This window comes from Panthera uncia, chromosome E1, assembly GCF_023721935.1.
Source record: "Panthera uncia isolate 11264 chromosome E1, Puncia_PCG_1.0, whole genome shotgun sequence".
Lineage (NCBI taxonomy): Eukaryota > Metazoa > Chordata > Mammalia > Carnivora > Felidae > Panthera > Panthera uncia.
This window is the reverse complement of record NC_064814.1, coordinates 39,177,717-39,196,800: the sequence shown is the minus strand read 5'-3', so window position 1 is coordinate 39,196,800 and position 19,084 is coordinate 39,177,717. Positions and strand designations below refer to the sequence as shown.

The window sequence follows — 19,084 nt, the reverse complement described above, 5'->3', positions numbered from 1 at the left end:
ACATTTTAATGTTTATTTATTTAAAATGTTTTTTATTAGTTTTCTTTATTTTTGAGAGGCGGAGAGAGACAGAGCACGTGTGGGGGAGGGGCGGCGAGAGAGGGAGACACAGGATCGGAAGCAGGCTCCAGGCTGTGAGCTGTCAGTACAGAGCCTGATGCATGGCTCGAACTCACGAACTGCGAGATCATGACCTGAGCCGAAGTCGGACACTTAACCCACTGAGCCACCCAGGTGCCCCAAGTAGAGTAGATTTTAAGAATAATTTATTGATAACCAAACCCAGTCTCAGAGAGTTTAAGTAATTTGACTATTAGATGGTAGTAGAGAGAAGATTTGAGCTCCATGTTTGCCCAACTTCAAATTCCATACTTTTTTTCTATAGTATACAGTGCCTTTGCCAGAAGTAACTTGAAAGCCATCTGTAAAGATTATAAATTTAGGGCAGGGATCCAAAGGACTTCCTGGTCTTCCAATCAGAGATGTAATTTCAGAATAAAAAGAAAGATGATGGGAGGTAGATGGTTGGCTACATAGTGGTATTTAAACCAGAATTTGGATTTCTGAAGCAAATAATCATTTGCTTATCATACATATTCCTGGTTTTTTCCATGTCCACATACCATATGTATTGCTATTTAAATTGACCCATTTTGTTTTTCAGGGTAACTGTATGTCTCTACCTTCGATGGAAAATCAGTAGTATTGGCCATAACTAGGATGTACCTATAAAAACCAAAACAAGGAAGCCTAATGCCAGCTAGATACTGTTGCCTCCTCTCAGTTGGCTGAAAAGAAAGATGAACGAATATTGAAGAGCCATTAAACACATAATGACACCACACTGAACCTTTCTTCTTGACATAATGAGGAAGTTTGGAAGATATTTGGAAAGGAAACATGTCCCAGTATTTCCAGAATGGGGAATGTGGCATGGGTGGGCCTCATGGGGGTGGAAGTAGAAATCAGAAACTTGTTAGGAACTGAGGTGGTGGCCTTCTGTGCAGGTGTTGGCATTCCCTTCCACGACATTCCTGCTTCTCTTCACTCCTCTACTGAGTTTTCCCTCTGCCAACTTGGGTCTCGTTGGTTCCAAGTGACAGATTTTGAGTTCAGTTCCCTTGGCTAACTGGCTCAGTCTTTCAGTTTCCCAATTCCTGAGAGAGGAGTTGGATTTTGGTCCAGCTAATCTTTTCAGGCCAGTCCTGTAAACCCTAGGTCATGGCTGATCGTGACAGTCCTTTCACCCCTACTGCAATCTGAATAGCAATGCCTAAACAGTCACATAGTGCAGGATATAGACATTTAGGGCAGCGGAAGTTTATGGCAGGACAGATTCTAGCACTCATCTGACAAATATTTATTGAGGGTTTGCCATGTGTGTAAGCCACTATGTGGGAGCTGGGGACTGTAACTGTGGACGAGATTGACAAGGTCCCTAAAACCTTGTGGAGGGCAGTGAGTTTTAGACAAGTGAGATAGTAAAATCGAAGACTGTGTTAAGTCCTAGGAAGGAAATAAACCAAGCGATATGATGGTTACTAGGCTGGAGGTAGAGGAGATTACTTTTAATGGGATGACACAGAAGGCCTGTTGGCAGAAACCATCTCTGAGTTGAAACCCAGGGAGAGAATGTAAAGGCTTCAAGGTGGGGAAGAATTTGGCATGTTTGAGGAAAAAAAAAAAAAGAAAAGAAAAAGAAAGAAACAAACAAAAGGAGTCAACTGAACAGAGTAAGGGGTGAAGTCGGAAAAATAGCGGTCAGATTATGCAACACTTTGTGGCCCCCAGTGAGGGGGATGGTAACCAGACCCTCCCAAGGTTCAGACTATCAGATGCATGCAGAGAAGGTTTGAAGTGGGCGTGGAGCCCACTTAAGATTCTCTCTTTCCCTCTCTGTCCCTCCCTTGCTCATGTGTGCTCATGCATTCTCTCTCTCTCTCTCAAAAAAAAGGCCAGACTGTCTTTGCTTTCTGCTCTGTTTTGCTGCGAACCTATAATTTAAATCTTCTCCCCCCTCTGACTCTCAGTGGGAAATTTGTGTTTAGCTTATACTTTTCCTCTTTTCTTTCTCTTCCCTCTCTCACTCTGCTGTGTCTGGGTCTCCTCTGGCATTAGGGGTGGGGTGTATGGGTTTGGGGAGGGCAGAGAAGTGGGAAGGAAAGGAAAGTAAATAAAGTCTGTCACATGACTAATGCCATCAGAGACAGGCGTCCAGGTGCTGATTCTCTTGTTGGCAGCATTTAAGGCTTCCTTGGAGGCCATACCTGTGGAACTTAAGATCCCTCTTTTTTTTTTTTTTTTTAACATTTATTTTTGAGAGACAGAGAGAGGCAGAGCATGAGCAGGAGAGGGGGAGAGAGAGAGAGAGAGAGAGAGAGAGAGAGAGAGAGAGAGAGATAGAGAGATACAGACTCCGAAGGAGGCTCCAGGCTCTGAGCTGTTAGTACAGAACCCGGTGCAGGGCCCGAACTCACGAACTGCAAGACCATGACCTGAGTCGAAGTTGGACGCTCAACCGACTGAGCCACCCAGGCACCCCAGTTATAACTTTTTGATGTCCACTCTTCCAGCCTCTTATTTGAGTTGGCCACTTGTCCATGCCAAACACAGGTAGGGGAGGCTCCTGCATTGCTGCTCTTTCTCCTTGTCCCACTGTGGAATGTATCGGCCCCCTTCCCTAATTCAAAATTATGCAGGCCAAAAGTGGGTAACCGCCTTCATGAATGTGCATGAAGGCCCCAATCTCCTGGACAGACAGGTCTGGTTCACCTCAAAGCTCTCACAATGGTGGTTGCACAGAGATGGCTTTCTAAGTTCCTGTAGTCAGCAGGACTCACCAGCTTGGGAGAAAGATCTGGCAAACACCACCAGTCTTTTGTAGCGCTTCCTCTTTATAGTGAGGTGAACGTTTCATCCTCTTTCATGATTTCTTCTAATGGATTCCTTTTGAATTTTTCTCTCTCCCTGATGGAGGCTGGAAGTGGAGGTTTTAGAACTGGTCTAGTCAGTTTTTAGTAAGTCTTTGGGGATGAACAGGTAGGTCTTCTTTAGAAGGTGAAGATATTTATGACTTGTTCTCTGCTTTGGAATTTTATAACTCATTAGCATCCATGCCAAATTGAGGAGGGAGGAATGCCTTTTTTAAGCAAAGCAAGTCTCAGTTTTATACTGAGATTCATGGCATCTCAGAGTTTGGAGAAATCTAGAAGCCATTTAATCTGTTTCCCCACCAATGCCATCAATCCTGTTTACAACTTGATGAGATGTTATCCAGTTTTCATCTGGATACATCCAGGAAGTAGGAGCCCATTTCCTAACTTTCAGATCTCAGCTCTGTCAGTTACCATATTAATTTCACCAAATCATTTTAAACCCAGTTCCTCATCTAGGAAAGATGTGTAAATAGTATCTTCTTTCAGAACATTGTTGGGAGGATAAAAGAAGATACATAAATTGCCTAACCCAGTCAGAGAGGAGAGCAATGTTGATTCCCTTTACAGGTCCCTTTAGGGGACAACATATTTTTTTTTTGGATTGTCTTCACCCAGAGAAAAATATTCTTCATATTGAACTGCCTCTGTTATATTTTTAGCCCTTCCCTTAGGCTCTCCCTTCAGTGGTCACATAGAAGGTCTTTTCTCCGGCCACTTGACAGCCTTTCAGATATCTCTGATTTTAGTTGAAGGCACTGGAGATATTAGAGAGAAAACTCCAGTTTTTTTCTTTTCTGAGCCGAGGAGTCCAGGTAGCCGTTAGACTTTGGTGTGACTCCCAAGAGGGATTTATTGATTGAATGGGGCAAAGATGAGATTTCACTTTCCAACATCAGTTCTCCCCGGCACTGGTGGGTTTAATCACAGGCTGGCTATGATTCTACAGGATCCTAGCCTGGAAAGTGTGTGCGCGTGCGTGTGTGTGTGTGTGTGTGTGTGACAAATGTCGTTAGACACTTGAACGCCTTTGAATGGTGCTATTCTTTGCCACATTGCGAGCACTATATAAGATCTTTCATTGCCCTGAATGAGTGGTTAAACGTGGAAGCTACAAAGGAAGCCAAAAAGGCTCTCCACGAATACCTAGGCGAGGGTTCAAAAACTCCTCTCAAGGGCGAGCTAAGGGAGTCGCCGCTAAGAGGCCTCTTTTGGGGTGGGTGGAGACTAGCCTCCGGCTCCAGTTCTTAGGCACCGCCTCTTTCGCCCGCGGGCTGACCGCTAGGCGGTGCTGGGGAGTTTGCCGCCCACCAGCCAAGGCGCCCCAGTGCTCACCCTCACTCCTCAGGCCCCGCCCGGCGGAGAGACTACAACTCCCGTGGTGCTCTGGGAACGGGAGGGGGGAGGGGCCATGAGAGAAGAGGGAGGCGAGGGCGGGCTTTCCGGGAGTGTGTTTCCGGCGTCGGCGGCCGCGGCCGGGGACGGTGTGAAAGCGGTAAGATGGCGGCGGCGGCGGTGGTGGAGTTCCAGAGAGCCCAGTCTCTACTCAGCACCGACCGGGAGGCCTCCATCGACATTCTCCACTCCATCGGTAAAGGTCGCCGCGCCCCCTCCCTGACCCTGCCGGCTCAGCTCGGCCTGTGCGGGTCGGCGGCGGCGGAGCGGGGCCGGGCTATCCGGCTCTGGTGCTGCTGACTCACTGTGTGTGAGGGGGGCCGGGCCGGGGGCACAGGCCGCTCGCAGCTCCCTGGAGCCCCCTGGGTCCCACCCGGGTGGGAAGCCCCGAGGCAGCCCCGGCGTTCCCTCGCCGGCTGCTGACTCACGGTGGGCTCAGCGTGGAGTGGGAGGGTGGGCCGAGCCGGGGCCCCCACCACTCCCCAGCCTTGCCCCGGCTCTGGCCCATGCGGGCTGGCCCGGGACCGGGAGCAGTGCCGGCCGGCGGGCTTGTCGCGAGCAGGACTAAGAGCCTCGAGTTGAAGGGCCTTGGCGAAACCCGCTGTAGACAGGGTTTCCCGCCGTTGTTATCAGCACAACCCGCTCCGGGTGGCAGCGCGAGCGCTCGCTTTGCTCTTGGAGTTTTCTTCCTCGGGACGCTGGGAGCTGCTACCTCTCCCCAGCCTCCCTTCGGAAGGCTCCACTAAAGGGAGACCTCTCTCTGAATGTGGAAAATACCGAGGGGACACACACTGACAATTGGCATTTGGTTTGAAGAGGTGCCCGAGACGTTCCTTTGCCCCCGTGTAGGGTGTAAGAGCGAGATGGGACCGTCCGACTCGAGGTGACTAATCGTCCTGGTCTCCCTTGTAGAAGGTGGGAAGTGAGTTCGGGGAGTTAGTTGTCAGCCGCGGAGTTCGGGGAACCGGCCGGCTGCACACGGCCGGAAGAAATTAAAGACACTTTTCGGTACATTGTAGTATGATTGCCTTAGCTTTGCGCCCAACAGGAAAACTGAAATGGGAGCTCCAGCCAGTCCCTTATGACAGGTTTCTATCGGGATTCAGGTGTGAACAGAAATTTGTGAGACAGAAGGCTTTTAATGTTCAGTCGTAAAGGGTTCGGTTAGGGCATGGGCTTGCTCTTCACTGCACATGTAGTAATGTGATCTTTTTAATGTAGCTTGAGAAGATTCGAATTGGATCAACAAGTAGTGTAAGAATGCACGTGTATGTGGGACCTCCAGGATGTTGGCTTTCGTGTTGACTTCCTAGTCTGTTGTATTTTGATATTCCTGACTTGCAGGGGAGAAAAGACAATGACAGGATCTTGATGTCTTTGTCTTTGGGGTTATTGGAGGCTCGGAGAGGAGGTGGGGGGTTAAGATGCATCTGTGGATGGATCGTATTGGTAAATGAAAGGTTTTCGTTTTGAAGTTCTGATCTTGAATTAAGTTATTATAGTTACAGAACTGAGTCATCTCAGTCACACATGTATTTTTATTCTGTGAGTACACACTAATGTGAGAAGTATGGATTTTATTTTTGTATGTGTGCTTAGTGCCTAATATTTTGTCTTTTATAATGTGAAACTATTAGTAAAAATTGTAGTTGGAACATTTTGTGATTTCCACTCTACTAGGAGAGAGTTGCCTGAAAGCCTCCCTGTTAGAGCAAGCTTGAGTCATGATGGTTACAGCCGTACTTTTTCCAGACTCCATCATGGAGTATCAAAATCTTGGTTTTTGTCAAGTCATGATGCTTTGTAAGAGAAGTGATAACTAGTGATGATCGCTAAAATTATCACCGCAAACTCGGAGAGGTTGTTCAGTGTGAGTGGTAGAGTAGTTATTAACAGCTGAAAGTGGGACAGATAGAACAAAGTTGTTTTAACAGGTCCTGCATCCATTATAAAGCACCAGTCCTTCCTAAGGATCACACTGGAGCTTTGATTGGGTTGTTCTTCCTGAATGGCTTCCTAGAACTGCTTATCCCTAGCACACCCATCAGTGAGGCTTTACACAGGTTTAAAGTTTATTGAAAGACTTTTGGCTTTTTACTCATCAGTAACTTGGTCATTTGATTTTAGTTTGCGGCAGGTAAACGTATACGTATGTTTAATATTTTCAGTAACATAGTGCCCAGCATGGGGCTTACCACCACAAATAAGAAGAACTTGTTTGAATTTTGCTTTAACCAAGTGACTGCAATGGAGATTTCAGTGTAGGTGGGTAAGGGAAATTCTAACTGATAGAATGAAAAGGCACATTTAAAGTCAGAGAGAAATCTATTCTTATGATTTACATGGGACGTATCCCACATGATTTCACTTTTAGAGTTTGTGCGTTTGTTTGTTTTTAGCTATCTAGAACTTGTCTTTTGGTGACAGTGTTTGTAATTGGTCTTGTGAGGGTGAAATTTCCCTCAGTCTTCATTTTTTGTCAGAATTTTAAGAAGGTTTGCATTTTCCTCTCCTAGTGAAGCGTGACATTCAGGAGAATGATGAGGAGGCAGTGCAGGTCAAAGAGCAGAGTATCCTGGAACTCGGGTCTCTCTTGGCGAAGACTGGACAAGCTGCAGGTAAGTGCTGCAAATGGCTTGCTTTCTCTTTTACCTGAAATGTTGGGTGAGGTTTTTCAAGTTTCTGTAAAGGATCCTAGGAATGCATCCACACAGTTTATTGGTAGTCATTTTATTGTCAACTTGTTGAGCTTCGGTTCTTCAGGAGGAAGCTGGGTGAACTTTAAACTCTGTTCTTCCGTGGAACAGTTTTGTTCTGCGGGTGAGGGAAGCTCCTGGCCCTGCTGGGATATGGTGGTCTCTGATTTGCTTCTGGCTGGAATTTTCACTGTGTTCCCTTACATAAGGGCAGCAGCACGAGTAGCAGCAGTCTTCAGTGATTTCAGCTCTGTTACACTTAAGATGCATAGCGACTTGGGCCCTTGTCTTGAAAATGACTAGGGACTTTGCATCCAAGTGAGTCGAAGAGAGAGAGAGGGAGAGCGAGAGGGAGGGAGAGCAAGCGAGAGAGGTATGAATTTCTTTGGGGGGGGGGGAGAGTGAGAGAGAGAGTGAGTCCTTTTTTCCTGATACAGAGTAAGTAAGACAACAAATGAAAAGAGCCTTCCCGAGATTTCTCCACTGTTACCTGGGACTCTGTGCATGTCATTGCCCAAACATTCTAGTTGTAATTGAACCACTGACTTTGTAGGCTTCAGATGCTATTCTGATGATGGGTGTGTGTGACCTTGGAATAAGAGACCAGGAAGGGTCTTTGACCAGTAAAGTGGTAATAGGGTTGAGAGAGAAGTCTGCTTAAGCTTAAAACAGGTGATTTTTTGTCAACTTTAAAGTGAATTTAGATCTTATTTAATTGCAGTGGATTAAGCTCTGGTAAGTGACCTCCTGGATTACTTTCCCCGAAATAATATTCCCCAGGAGGTGTAAGTTAGCAAAACTTCTTGAACTTGAGAACTAAGGTTTTTCGCAGTTAAGGATAACTAACTTATTATTAAGCTTAGGCAATAGAAAGTTGAGTAAGGATGTATGCAATTGGGAGGATGTGTTTATATGGGTTTTGTATCTTATTTAAAATATCATTAAAAATATTTATGATAAAAACAGTTTTTAAATGCTTACTATCAACTAGTTGCATTTTTAAGCACAAAAATGATTTAGTTTATTGCATCCTCAAAACAACTTGATAATGTAGATACAATTGTCCATTTTACACCTGAGGAAACTGAACACAGAAAAGTTAAATAACTTACCCAGTCACTTATTTAGTATGTGGGAGAGCCAGGATCTGAATCAGTTAGTCCCACTTCAGAGCTCATAGTCTTATGGTATAATGGTTATTGCTTTCTGTAGTTAATCATTTATGGATTATCAATGGTTGGTACTGGTTTTTTTCCCTCCATTTAGAAAATTTATTTATTTACTTATTCATTTACTTATTGTTGAGGTTTATTTTTTTTTTTTTTAGTAATCTCTACATCCAACATGGGACTTGAACTCATGACCCCAAGATCAAGAGTTGCATGCTCTTCTGACTGAGCCAGCCAGGTGCCCCTGTGTTTTTTTTTGTTTTTGTTTTTGTTTTTTTTAGACTGATTTCCCTCCTATTTAACATATTTCATATGGATTTCTTTGGACTGTCAGTTAATGTGAGCTTGGTGTTGCATAATAGTTTTGATAATTAGTCCATACACAATATAATTAATAAGGTAATTTTCTTGAAAGAGGTGGAAAGTCAGATAAAGTGATTTAAGGTTTTTCGGTCGTTGAAATATCCAAATGTTTGTTTTCCTCCAGTAGCACGGATAATTACAAGTAGCATGTAGTGTAGTCAACACTTCAAAAATTTATCCCAAAATATTAACTATTCTGTTTGAATTTTATTTATTTATTTATTTCTGCTTGAATTAGTTTATAATTTTATTTATTTATTCATTTTATCTTCTTATTCCTTGCCCTTCTCCTTTTGGTGACTCAGTACCTGAGAACTTTAGAAGTGTATAGCTCAACCTGTTGGAATTTAACAGGTGAATCATAAGGACTTACAGAAACTTTTCCAAGTTATTTATCATTGTTTTCTAAGAGTTTGATGGGTACAGGTATATACAATAGAAACTCTAAGGAAGTCGCTGGACCTACATTCATGTACCTAACTGCTATTCATAATTGATAGGTTTATATTGTTTCCTTTGATTTTTGGTTCCCTGAGAAGAGATGTCTATTCCCAACCTACAGTTTTGTTTTATTATGCATTTAATATACAGCTAGCACTGTGCTAAGTACTCCATTAAAAAAATGTAAGATAAGGTCCCTGACCTACAGCAGTCATTTGGGAATTAGTGAATTAGGCAAGGTTGGATGCATGATAGTAGTTGAAAGTGGTGCTGAGCACCATCAGACATGATGGCCGGGGTCAGGATCTGCAGATATCATAGCCTGAGATTCTAGAAGGATTATGTTGAATTCTGTGAGGTTCTAAAAAGGAAATTCTGGTCATATAAATATAAATAAATAGGAGGAAAAAGTCAGTAGATTCTGTGGGAATAAAAAAAAAATTGCTGAGTCTTTGGCAACGAAGAGGTCATTTGTTTTCTGGTTGGGGTAAGAAGAGTAACACTCAGCGCTTAGAGCAACTACTGTAATGCTAGCAGGTGCTAGAGGGAAGGCAGGCTGCTTAGTTCATGTTTCACTTCAGCCTTTTCCGGGAAGGAAAATGATTTTCAAAAAGAGAAAGAAGATATCAGAAAGAGAATTAAAGCCAAGTTAGGTGAGAGAAGAGAGAGCAGATAGTCTCTTTAAATAAGTTCAAGTTTCTAGGCTCTGACAATTTTTGTCTTTTAATATCAAAAGCGTAGTTCTAGCAGATATATTTATAGAGCCACTATTATTCTGAGAAAAGTCATGGAGGATGAAGAAGTATTAAGAAAACTGAGGATGGGCAAATATTATTTCTCTTTGCATGAAGATAATGAGAAGAATAATTTCTAGACACTTTAAACTGGTAATCATTAATATCTGGGACAGATTATTTGATAAGTAGGTTTTAATCACTTAAGACGGTGGGTTTATTAAGAAAGGATTATTCCAAACTCACCTCCATTCTCTTCTCTGGTTAGCCTTATCAGACCAGTAGATTTGCAGAGCTCCATAGGCAGGGGCTTGCCAGCTGTTTTTGTAAATAAAGTTTTGTTGGAACACAGCTACACCCACTTGTTTACATATTGTCTGATGGCTTTTGCACTACAGTGGCTGAATCGAGTACCCGCCAGTGAGACCACATAGCCCAAAAAGCTGAAAATATTTACTATCTGGCCCTTCACAGAAAAAGTTTGCCCATTTCTGGGTTAGAGGAATGATACAGATTACATATCTGATGTAAGCAAGGTATTTGAACATTTTCCATAATATTAATGATAGGTAAAGGGTATGAAAATCATTTGTCAACCTCAAGGGAAGTCTCTAGCATCATGTCCTAGGGATCTGTCCTTATTTTTCTGGTCAGCATCTGGCATTATGGCTAAAGCCATTTCAGAAGGCCTGCTTGTTTTTGTAGATGACTCAGTACAGTAGAGGACAGGATTAAGATTCAGAGTTATTGCCAAAGCCAGCAAGATTAAATTCAGTGTGGTAAGTATAAAGATACATACTTAAAAGTATTTATCAAAACAGGGAGATGGGGAATTACCTGTCATTGCAAAAAAGACCTTAATGGACTCGGTCTAAACAAAAAATGCTATTAGGAAAAAGGAAGTAGGCTACCTTGTGTTACATGTGGTGGTGAGATCAAGAGAATTAGGCCATGGCCTTACTGGTCAGATCCTACCTGGAGAGTTGTTTTCAGTTCTGGGTTACCACAAGTGGTATGTTTGCAAACTAGAGTTTATTCAGTGACAAGGAATCTAGAAACCAGGACATTGGGGGAAGAGTTGAAATAGCTAAAGATGGTTAGCTTGGAGAAAGGGAAAGTTAGAGAGATATAAATGGTAGTTATCTTCAGAGATTTGAAGCCATGTGGAAAGAGGGTACAGACTTGTGTTTTAAATAAAGGAACAATTTAGTTTGACCAACATCCGAATAGTCTACTTTCTGAACAATTCCTGTCATTAGAGATTATTCAGAATTGTTCTGTCATAGTAGGAAATACTGTGGGAGAAGGGACATCGTACTAGACTACTTTTATTTATTTATTAAAAATTTTTTTAAGTTTATTTATTTATTTTGAGAGAGAGTGAGTCGGGGAAGGGCAGAGAGAGGGAGAGAGAGAATCCCAAGCAGGCTTCGAGCTCTGAGCACAGAGCCCGATGCGGGGCTTGAGCCCACTAACTGTGAGATCATGACCTGAGCCGAAACCAAGAGTCGGATGCCCAACCGACTGAGCCACCCAGGTGCTCCTGTACTAGACTACTTTTAAAAAGCTATGATTGTGAGGGCACCTGGGTGACTCAGTCAATTAAGCGTCTGACTTCAACTCAGGTCATGATCTCACAGTTCGTGGGTTCGAGCCCCGCATCAGGCTCTGTGCTGACGGCTCAGGCTGGAGCCTGCTTCAGATTCTGTGTCTCCTTCTCTCTCTGCCCCTCTCCTGCTTGCGCTCGGACTCTGTCTCTCAAAAATAAATACTAAAGGAAGTTTTTTTTAAAGCTATGAGCATATAATTAAGATTTGTATAAATGTAAAAAGAATTTGAGAGGGAGAAATCAGTGTGGTCTGGAGTTGTCATGGAAGACTCAGCAGGACTTTAGCTGGACCTAAAAGGATATGTAAGGTTTACATAGGTCAAGAAGGTGGGGGAGAAATTCTACATGGGAATGCAGCAGGAGTGAGACATGAGAGCAGAAGCATGTATAGTCTATGCAGGGATGAATGGAGTGGCAGAATGGGAAAAACCTTAGTGAAATCAAAGGTCAGTACTGGAGAGTAAAGAGAAAGATGAACTTTTCTATGTATAAAGTTCCTTTTGTACCTGACGCAGCCCCATGCATTCTGTTACTGTTCAGGCAGATGAGGATTTCAGGACCCTGAATTAGCATTCTCGGGAGGGTGAGGTTTGCTTGCCCTGAATTAGAATCCTCAGGAGGGTGAGTCCACAATTGAAGAATATTAAAGAGGCGGTGGCACTAAAGTAATTTTAACCTACATTCCAAATACTTTCTTAGTTATTGAGTTGAAATATTCTACAATTTTTACTCTTGTTTCTAAAGATGTTCCCTTAAAATTACTGTTCCACCTTCTTTTCCTGTATAAGAGGAGAAAGACTTCTGTGGTGGACCCCTGTTTTGGTCATAGTTTGGTCAAAGATGCTCCCTTAAAATTACGGTTCCACCTTCTTTTCCTATAAGGAGAAAAACTTCTGTGGTGGACACCTGTTTTGGTCATAGTTTAAGACTTAAGCTTTGCAGATTAATGAGGAATTTTAAATATATCTTTAATGGATAGTATATCTTTAAGGGGAATACATCCTAACTTTTCTGTGAAAAGTTTATTCAGAAGAGTGCCAGGGAAGGGATATTGCTAAAAGTCTAACCTGGGGAGAACTTTGAAAAGGGAGGAGGAGGAAACCTGGAATTGAAAATCTTCATCTGTTTAAGGGGGACCTGCCACGGTGGACTTGGAAATTCAACAACAACAACAACAAAACACCCCTCCTGTAACCTGATCAGATTTGTTGGCTATGAGGGAGTGATTTTCGCCTCAGGTGTCAGAAGCACAGCATATTTCACGTTCTAGAAAACTGTGTTCTGAGACTGAGGGCTTTGCTTTTTATCTCTCATTAAGATGGGTAAAGGAAGCCTAGAGCCGTGAGTTTTTCCCAGGGCCCTCATAGTAATCCAGGAGCTGAGTACGGAACGGAATACATATTTGGTATATGTTGTTGACTCATTTTTGCTACTCTGTTACCTGCTAAGAATGCTTTATGTTCCTACTATGCTTCATTTAGATGGATTTTATGAGCTTGGATCATTATTTTAATGGGTATTTTGTCTCTAATATTGATGTTTACTTTTTCTTTTCTGAATTACCTTCCACGCAGAGCTTGGAGGACTCCTGAAGTATGTGCGACCCTTCTTGAATTCCATCAGCAAGGCTAAGGCAGCTCGTCTGGTCCGATCTCTTCTTGATCTGTTTCTTGATATGGAAGCAGCTACAGGGCAGGAGGTAAGCTGCTTTAATGGCAGAAGGTAGACCGTATGGAAAAAAATCTGTTTCAGTGAAAGAAATGCCTGCCTGCACTGTGGTGCTAATGTGGAAGGGACAGCTGGGAGGACAGCTCAGGACTTATCATGTCAGTTTCTCTTTGTTACAGGGCATTTGATACTTTGGGTCTGTTCCATGCTTTGCTTTGTAAGTGGAGATTGTCAGTGGTCCCTGGAATCCTCATTACATCAGGGTTACAAACTGATTCTTGTCTTTGAGGTATTGTATTGCCACACCTTTGTAATGTTTTCTGTGTCTGTGGTACCTTTCATTCTGTGTCACAAAGCTCCTTGTGAGCACTAAGTCTTGTGGCATCCCTTCCTGGCGTGTTTTGTACCGCATATATGCCTTTATTGAGGGGTGAGCATCCATGTGTTTGTGTCTTGTGTGTGCGGAAGTGACTCTGGTGTACCTGTACCTGTACGTGTTGTCTGCAAGTTCAGACCAGACCTGTATTGAAGAATGCCTCTTTGGAATCAGTGCCTGTTTGGAATCAGTGAGCCTCTTCTGAACTTTTAAAGATAGCTGTATTTCTGCACTTCAGGAGGAGACACCACCAAAGTTAAAACTTACTCTGTAAAAAGCAGCAGATTCAAACGGTATATTGTGGTTGCTTAAATCTGTTTGTAGGAAGAATACAGTTGTTGTCTTTCCTATAGACACATTGCTTAGTAGTCACCGAGTGCCTGCTGTGTACCACGCACTGTTTCAGTACTGGGGATACATTTGTAAAAACACAGTCACTGCTCTCATGAGGCTTATATTTTAATGAGGAAGGCAGACAATAAATATATAAAATGTCAGATATGTAAGGACAGGGGTAGGAATTGCTGGTTGGTTATATGTCTCATTGTTTGCTGTAATCTCTGTGGCTATACACGTAAAAGGTATGAAAGGGCACAGTAAACATTGAGTAAATAATGAATTTCAGAAATCTAGGACATATGGATCCCACTTTGAAATCAGGTCTTTTGTAAAATCTGCTCTCTAATCTTAACGATTCTTTGAAACCTAGTTTAAATACCATATACCAAATTTATTTGTAGAAAATCCATTTGTAGAGAAGTCTTCAAATTTGTGGCAGAACTATGTTTCATGATGGTAGGTCAAAAATATTTATGCATTTGTTTATTTATTCCAAATGTTTACTTATTTTTGAGTGAGAGAGCGTGTGTACGTGTGAGCTGGGAGGGGCACAGAGGGGGACAGAGGATCCCAAGCAGGCTCTGTGCTGACAGCAGAGAGCCCAACATGGGGCTCGAACCCACGAACTGTGAGATCATGACCTGAGCTGAAGTCAGATGCCCAACCAATTGAGCCACCCAGACACCCCAAAAATAGATAATATTTAGATGGCTGCCTTTTGAACCAAAGCATTAGAACTATTTTTATGAATGACTTAAAAAAAAAGTGATTTTAAAGGGGTGTTACTCTAATCTAACTCAACTTTCAAAAAATTTTTTTTATCATACTTTGTTCTCATGAAAAAGTGACACCATCTTTTGTTTGAAATAGGGTGCCTTATAATGGGCTGACCAAGAAACATTAGTGTGAAACAGATTGATGTGTGTTACTTGGAACTTTTTAGGCAGGAAAAATTAATTATCGAAGCTGCTCCTTTATACACCGACGTCTCTGGAATTTGTCCCTTCACAGAGCATAGAGTTAACTCCATGGGTAGAGCTGCATTTGTTTAATCTTCAGTCTTCCTACTCCTTTGTGGAAGTCTATTAAATCATAATTTAACACTGTCCTGTAATTGGCTAGTGGGATTTACTGGCCTTATCATGTGGCCCCATGTCTGGTTAGGCCCTCCTGTCTAACATACCCTTTTCTCTGCTTTACTTTTCTTCATATTTATTTTACTTTTAACATCTGTTTACTCCTTAGAATATAAGTTCCGTGAGGGTAGCTACTTTGTCCTGTCCATTGCTGTACCCTTGGTACTTAGAGTAGTTTGGCGCAGAGGAGCTACAGAACTAGTATTTGCTGGAGGAGTGTGTGGATTATGCCTTCCCTGTGGTAGATGCTTAGGAGATACTTTGTTGAATTAAGACAGAAATTTATTGAACTGAGATAAAAGTGTGTTGTTACTACATTTCTCTAGGGGACTCCAAGGTCTCTGGCTTGGGGAAATTGGAGCTAGTGTTCATCTTGGAAAAGTCTAGGTTCTTTTAATATTTGATTGAGTGATGGGAAAGGATGGGGAAGCAAGTTATAGGTCCCTGTCACAGTAGTATTGCAGCCTGAGGCAAAAGTTGTTTCAGAACATTGTTAAGAGGGCTAGGAGTTTTATGCTGGGGAGTTTGGTACCCAGGAGGTTGGAGGAGGGAATTTTTCCTTGCCTTTTTCTGATTGGGGATTGAGCAGAAGTCAGATAGATCTACAGAACAGTTTTCAGCTTGTCATATTCCAAAAGGTGAGGATTGGGTCAATTACAGCACTAAGGGTTGGAGCCCAGAAAGTGAGGATGTATGTGTGACGTAAGGGGGTGGGGTAAGAGAGTGAGGGGATGGTTGGCAAGGGGAGAGGAGTGGAGAATTGGGGTGAGGAGGGGACTGAACCTGACTCTTGCCAGAGTGAACTGAAATTTCATTTTTTTTTTTTTTTTTTTAATTTTTTTTTTTTTTTTAACATTTATTTATTTTTGAGACAGAGAGAGACAGAGCATGAACGGGGGAGGGTCAGAGAGAGGGAGACACAGAATCTGAAACAGGCTCCAGGCTCTGAGCTATCAGCACAGAGCCCGACGCGGGGCTCAAACTCACGGACCGCGAGATCATGACCTGAGGTGAAGTCGGCCGCTTAACCGACTGAGCCACCCAGGCGCCCCTGAAATTTCATTTTTTAAAAAGATTCATTTTTTAATTTTATTTTAAAATTTATTTATTTTGAGACAAAGAAAGAGTGCGTGTGTGCACACTCGAGCAGGGGAGGGGCAGAGAGAGGGGAGAGAGAGAGTATCCCAAGCAGGCTCTGCACTGTCAGCACAGAGCTTGATGTAGGTGCTCGAACTCATGAACTGTGAGATCATGACCTGAGCCGAAATCAAGAGTCAAATGCTTAACCAACTGAGCCACCCAGGCACCCCTGTAAACTGAAATTTCAAAATTAACTTTACCTTTCAGGGATCTCTAGGTAATTGACTATGGAAAGCCATTTTTTGGTATAGTCTATCCAACTGAAACCACAATAGTACATTTTAAGAAACCTTATATTGAATCCTGTTATTGAAACAGTTATTTCAGTGGAAAGGAGTTCATGCTAGAGAACTTCAGACTTGGAATAGTAGTAATTTTTCTCCCATAAGGATTTAGTTAGTAAAGTCATTTTAAAAATACTTAAATGTCTGAATGGGAGCCGGGGGAGTCAGAGCCTGACTCTTGATTTCGGCTCAGGTCATGATCTCACGTTTTTGTGAGTTCAAGCCCCACATTGGGCTCTGCGCACTGACCTTGAGTGGAGACTGCTTAGGATTCTCCCTTTCTCCCTTTCTCCCTTTCTCTGTGCCTCCCCCCCCCGCCCCCCCCACCCCTGAAAATAAATAAACTTAAAAAAAAAAAAGAAAAAAAAAAAAGAAAACTTAAATGTCTGATTTCGACCACATCAAGGTTTAGTACTCAAATAAGGGCTTCCTCCAGAAGCATGGGCTTCTCATACATTCTTATCCCCTTTATCAGTCATTGTCAGCATTAGCAAGGCACAAAGCCTCAAACAAAATAGTTGTGTAGCAAGGCCAATGGCCTTTAAAATTTTTACTTAATTTGAGGCGCTGGTGTCACCAATTACAGTCCTAGATAGTGCAGAATATGCACCCCTGTAATGGGTAACAGATCTCAGTTCAGTTTGTAAAAAAGTCCCTGCTTTAGGAGAAATACCAGTACTGACCTGAACGAGAGCACCGGAGATAGGGTCAAGTTCTGATCCCAGTAGCTGTTACGTGACCTTGAGCGAGTCACTTGACATCTGGACTGTCAGGGAAATGGGGACAGGTGAGATGCTGGAGTAGAATTCAGTGTTTCTTAACTAGAGGTCTACATCCAAGTGGCCAGGTTCTGTTCGAGACTACTGAATCAGGAGCCTCGGCGTCCATTTTTGTATTCTCTGAAAAAGCTCCCTGTGTAAAACTGGCATGGTAAGCATTTCTTAGCCCTCCCAAGACTTACAGGACTAAGGACTCTTGTATTTTCATTGTTAAACATATTCAGCAAAGTATTTTCAGTTCCATTCACATTATGAACTGATCTGACTTTGAGGTTGGCTTTTCAGAACATAATGCAGAAGACTGAAATTGTGGTTGGCTTGCTTTTATTTTAGTTTTTGTAGAATTTTTATTAGGTCTGTTGAATTTAGTGCTGGAGATTAAGTAGCCACCAGGGGGCCTCAGTGAATTGTAAAGGTTCCAGTGACTCTTACGGTGGTGAGTCCGCTAAATACCATGTAATGTCATGTTTCTTCACTGAGCTTGGAACTTAGGATCTAAAGGCAGATGATCTGTCAATCTGGATTATGTTCCTTTCCTTTTCCTTCCTTACACACCTCTTAAGAGAACTTTGGATTTAAAGACCTGTTGTATTAGCAATTAGTTCTCTAGAAAGTTCAGTTTCTTTTTATCTTATGCTTTCATTAGGAATCTTAATAACAAAACTTGCCTCAACGGAAGTGATATAAGATCTTAATATGTATATAAATGATATAAGTAGTTAATATGTACTTTCTCAAAGCTAAGATGTCACAGATGCCTGATGGCAGGTAGACCATCTAGCGACAACACTCCTTTAAATCAGTTACTTTGCATGTTATATCACTGTTTGGGTGGCAGATAGAACTGGGGGTTCAAAGCACCTTTATTTATTTTTATTCATTTTTTTAAAAGCAGACTCTGTACCCATTATGAGACTCAAACTCACATCCCTGAGATCAGGAGTCACATGTTCTGCTGACTGAGCCAGCCATGTGCTCCCAAAGCATACCATTAAATAAAGCTTTAAAGTCCTTTTAAGTGTTAGGCTAATTCTAGTTTTTTTTTTTTTTTTTTTATTCCGTTTAGTATGTGCTAAGTGTATTGTATTGTGATGATGAATCGGTTGGAAAGGGCCTTTAGAGTCATATAAGCAAGTGTTAGGAACAAGGCATTTGTGCTTAGTCTGAGAATTTCTCCCCTTTATTACCAGTGGGTTCATATTAACACATTACTGTTACTATTTGCAGAAGTTTCTGCTTTAAAGATTTCTCATCCATTGTAGAAATCTATATTCCAGGGCTATATATGTTGGAAGTTCTGGGTTCCTTCTGGGAAGGTAGGAGAGGAATCTTAAAGAGGAAGGTCTTTTCCAAAAGAACACAATCTAAGCACAAAAATACTTTGTGTGTAAAAAACCAAGTTGATTCTCCATTATGATATAACCATTACACTTTGAGATACTGTGGATCAAGGCATGTCCCCTGTGACATTAAACAGAGCAACATGGGTAATATATAAGGAGGGAATTAAAGTTGTTCTCCAAAGCAAGGTCTGTGGGAAGAATGTGAGGACATAATGTTGCACGTACTGTCTCTTCATTGCAGGTCGAGTTGTGTTTAGAGTGCATCGAATGGGCCAAATCAGAGAAAAGAACTTTCTTACGCCAAGCTTTGGAGGTATGTGCCTACACTAGTACTGATTTCAGGTCTTTGGGCATTAGACTGTGAATGTAATTAACACCATTCTGATCAAAAGTATTTTCAGTAATTTTGTATTCTCCAGGCAGCCAAAGGTTATTGATAGTAATCCCACTCAGGAGAATACTCTGGTGGCAGTTTTGAGATAGACCTGCTGTTTGGCTCAGAAGAGTAAGCAGTAGCACAGTAAAGTTAACAATCACTGGCCATGGTAGGAGATAATGGGCTGGATTTGGTGCTCTCTCCAGGACTTGTATATTCAACAGTAACAGTTCTGTGACTGTCAATCTTTGATTTCTTTCTTTGGCCTTTTTCTTTCTTTCTGTCAGTCAATGCCTTTTCTCT

At 42.3% G+C, this 19,084-nt stretch overlaps 1 protein-coding gene and 1 long non-coding RNA gene across 2 annotated transcripts in view; one reads left to right on the top strand and one right to left on the bottom strand.

Annotated features, from left to right (window-relative positions):
* Positions 1-4,384: 4,384 nt before the first annotated feature.
* Positions 4,385-19,084, top strand: part of PSMD11 (proteasome 26S subunit, non-ATPase 11) — a 30,056-nt gene continuing 15,356 nt past the window's right edge. Inside the window, exons 1-4 of the mRNA XM_049637890.1 lie at positions 4,385-4,524; positions 6,845-6,946; positions 12,915-13,039; positions 18,647-18,718. Coding sequence (XP_049493847.1) covers positions 4,434-4,524; positions 6,845-6,946; positions 12,915-13,039; positions 18,647-18,718 — 390 coding nt within the window. The 5' untranslated portion in view covers positions 4,385-4,433. The remainder of the gene's footprint in view (positions 4,525-6,844; positions 6,947-12,914; positions 13,040-18,646; positions 18,719-19,084) is intronic.
* On the bottom strand, positions 8,377-11,929 carry LOC125927514 (uncharacterized). The gene is made up of 3 exons (XR_007459358.1): positions 11,847-11,929; positions 9,978-10,049; positions 8,377-8,893 (listed from the first exon to the last, which is right to left on the bottom strand). It is a non-coding gene; the product is annotated as an uncharacterized LOC125927514 (long non-coding RNA).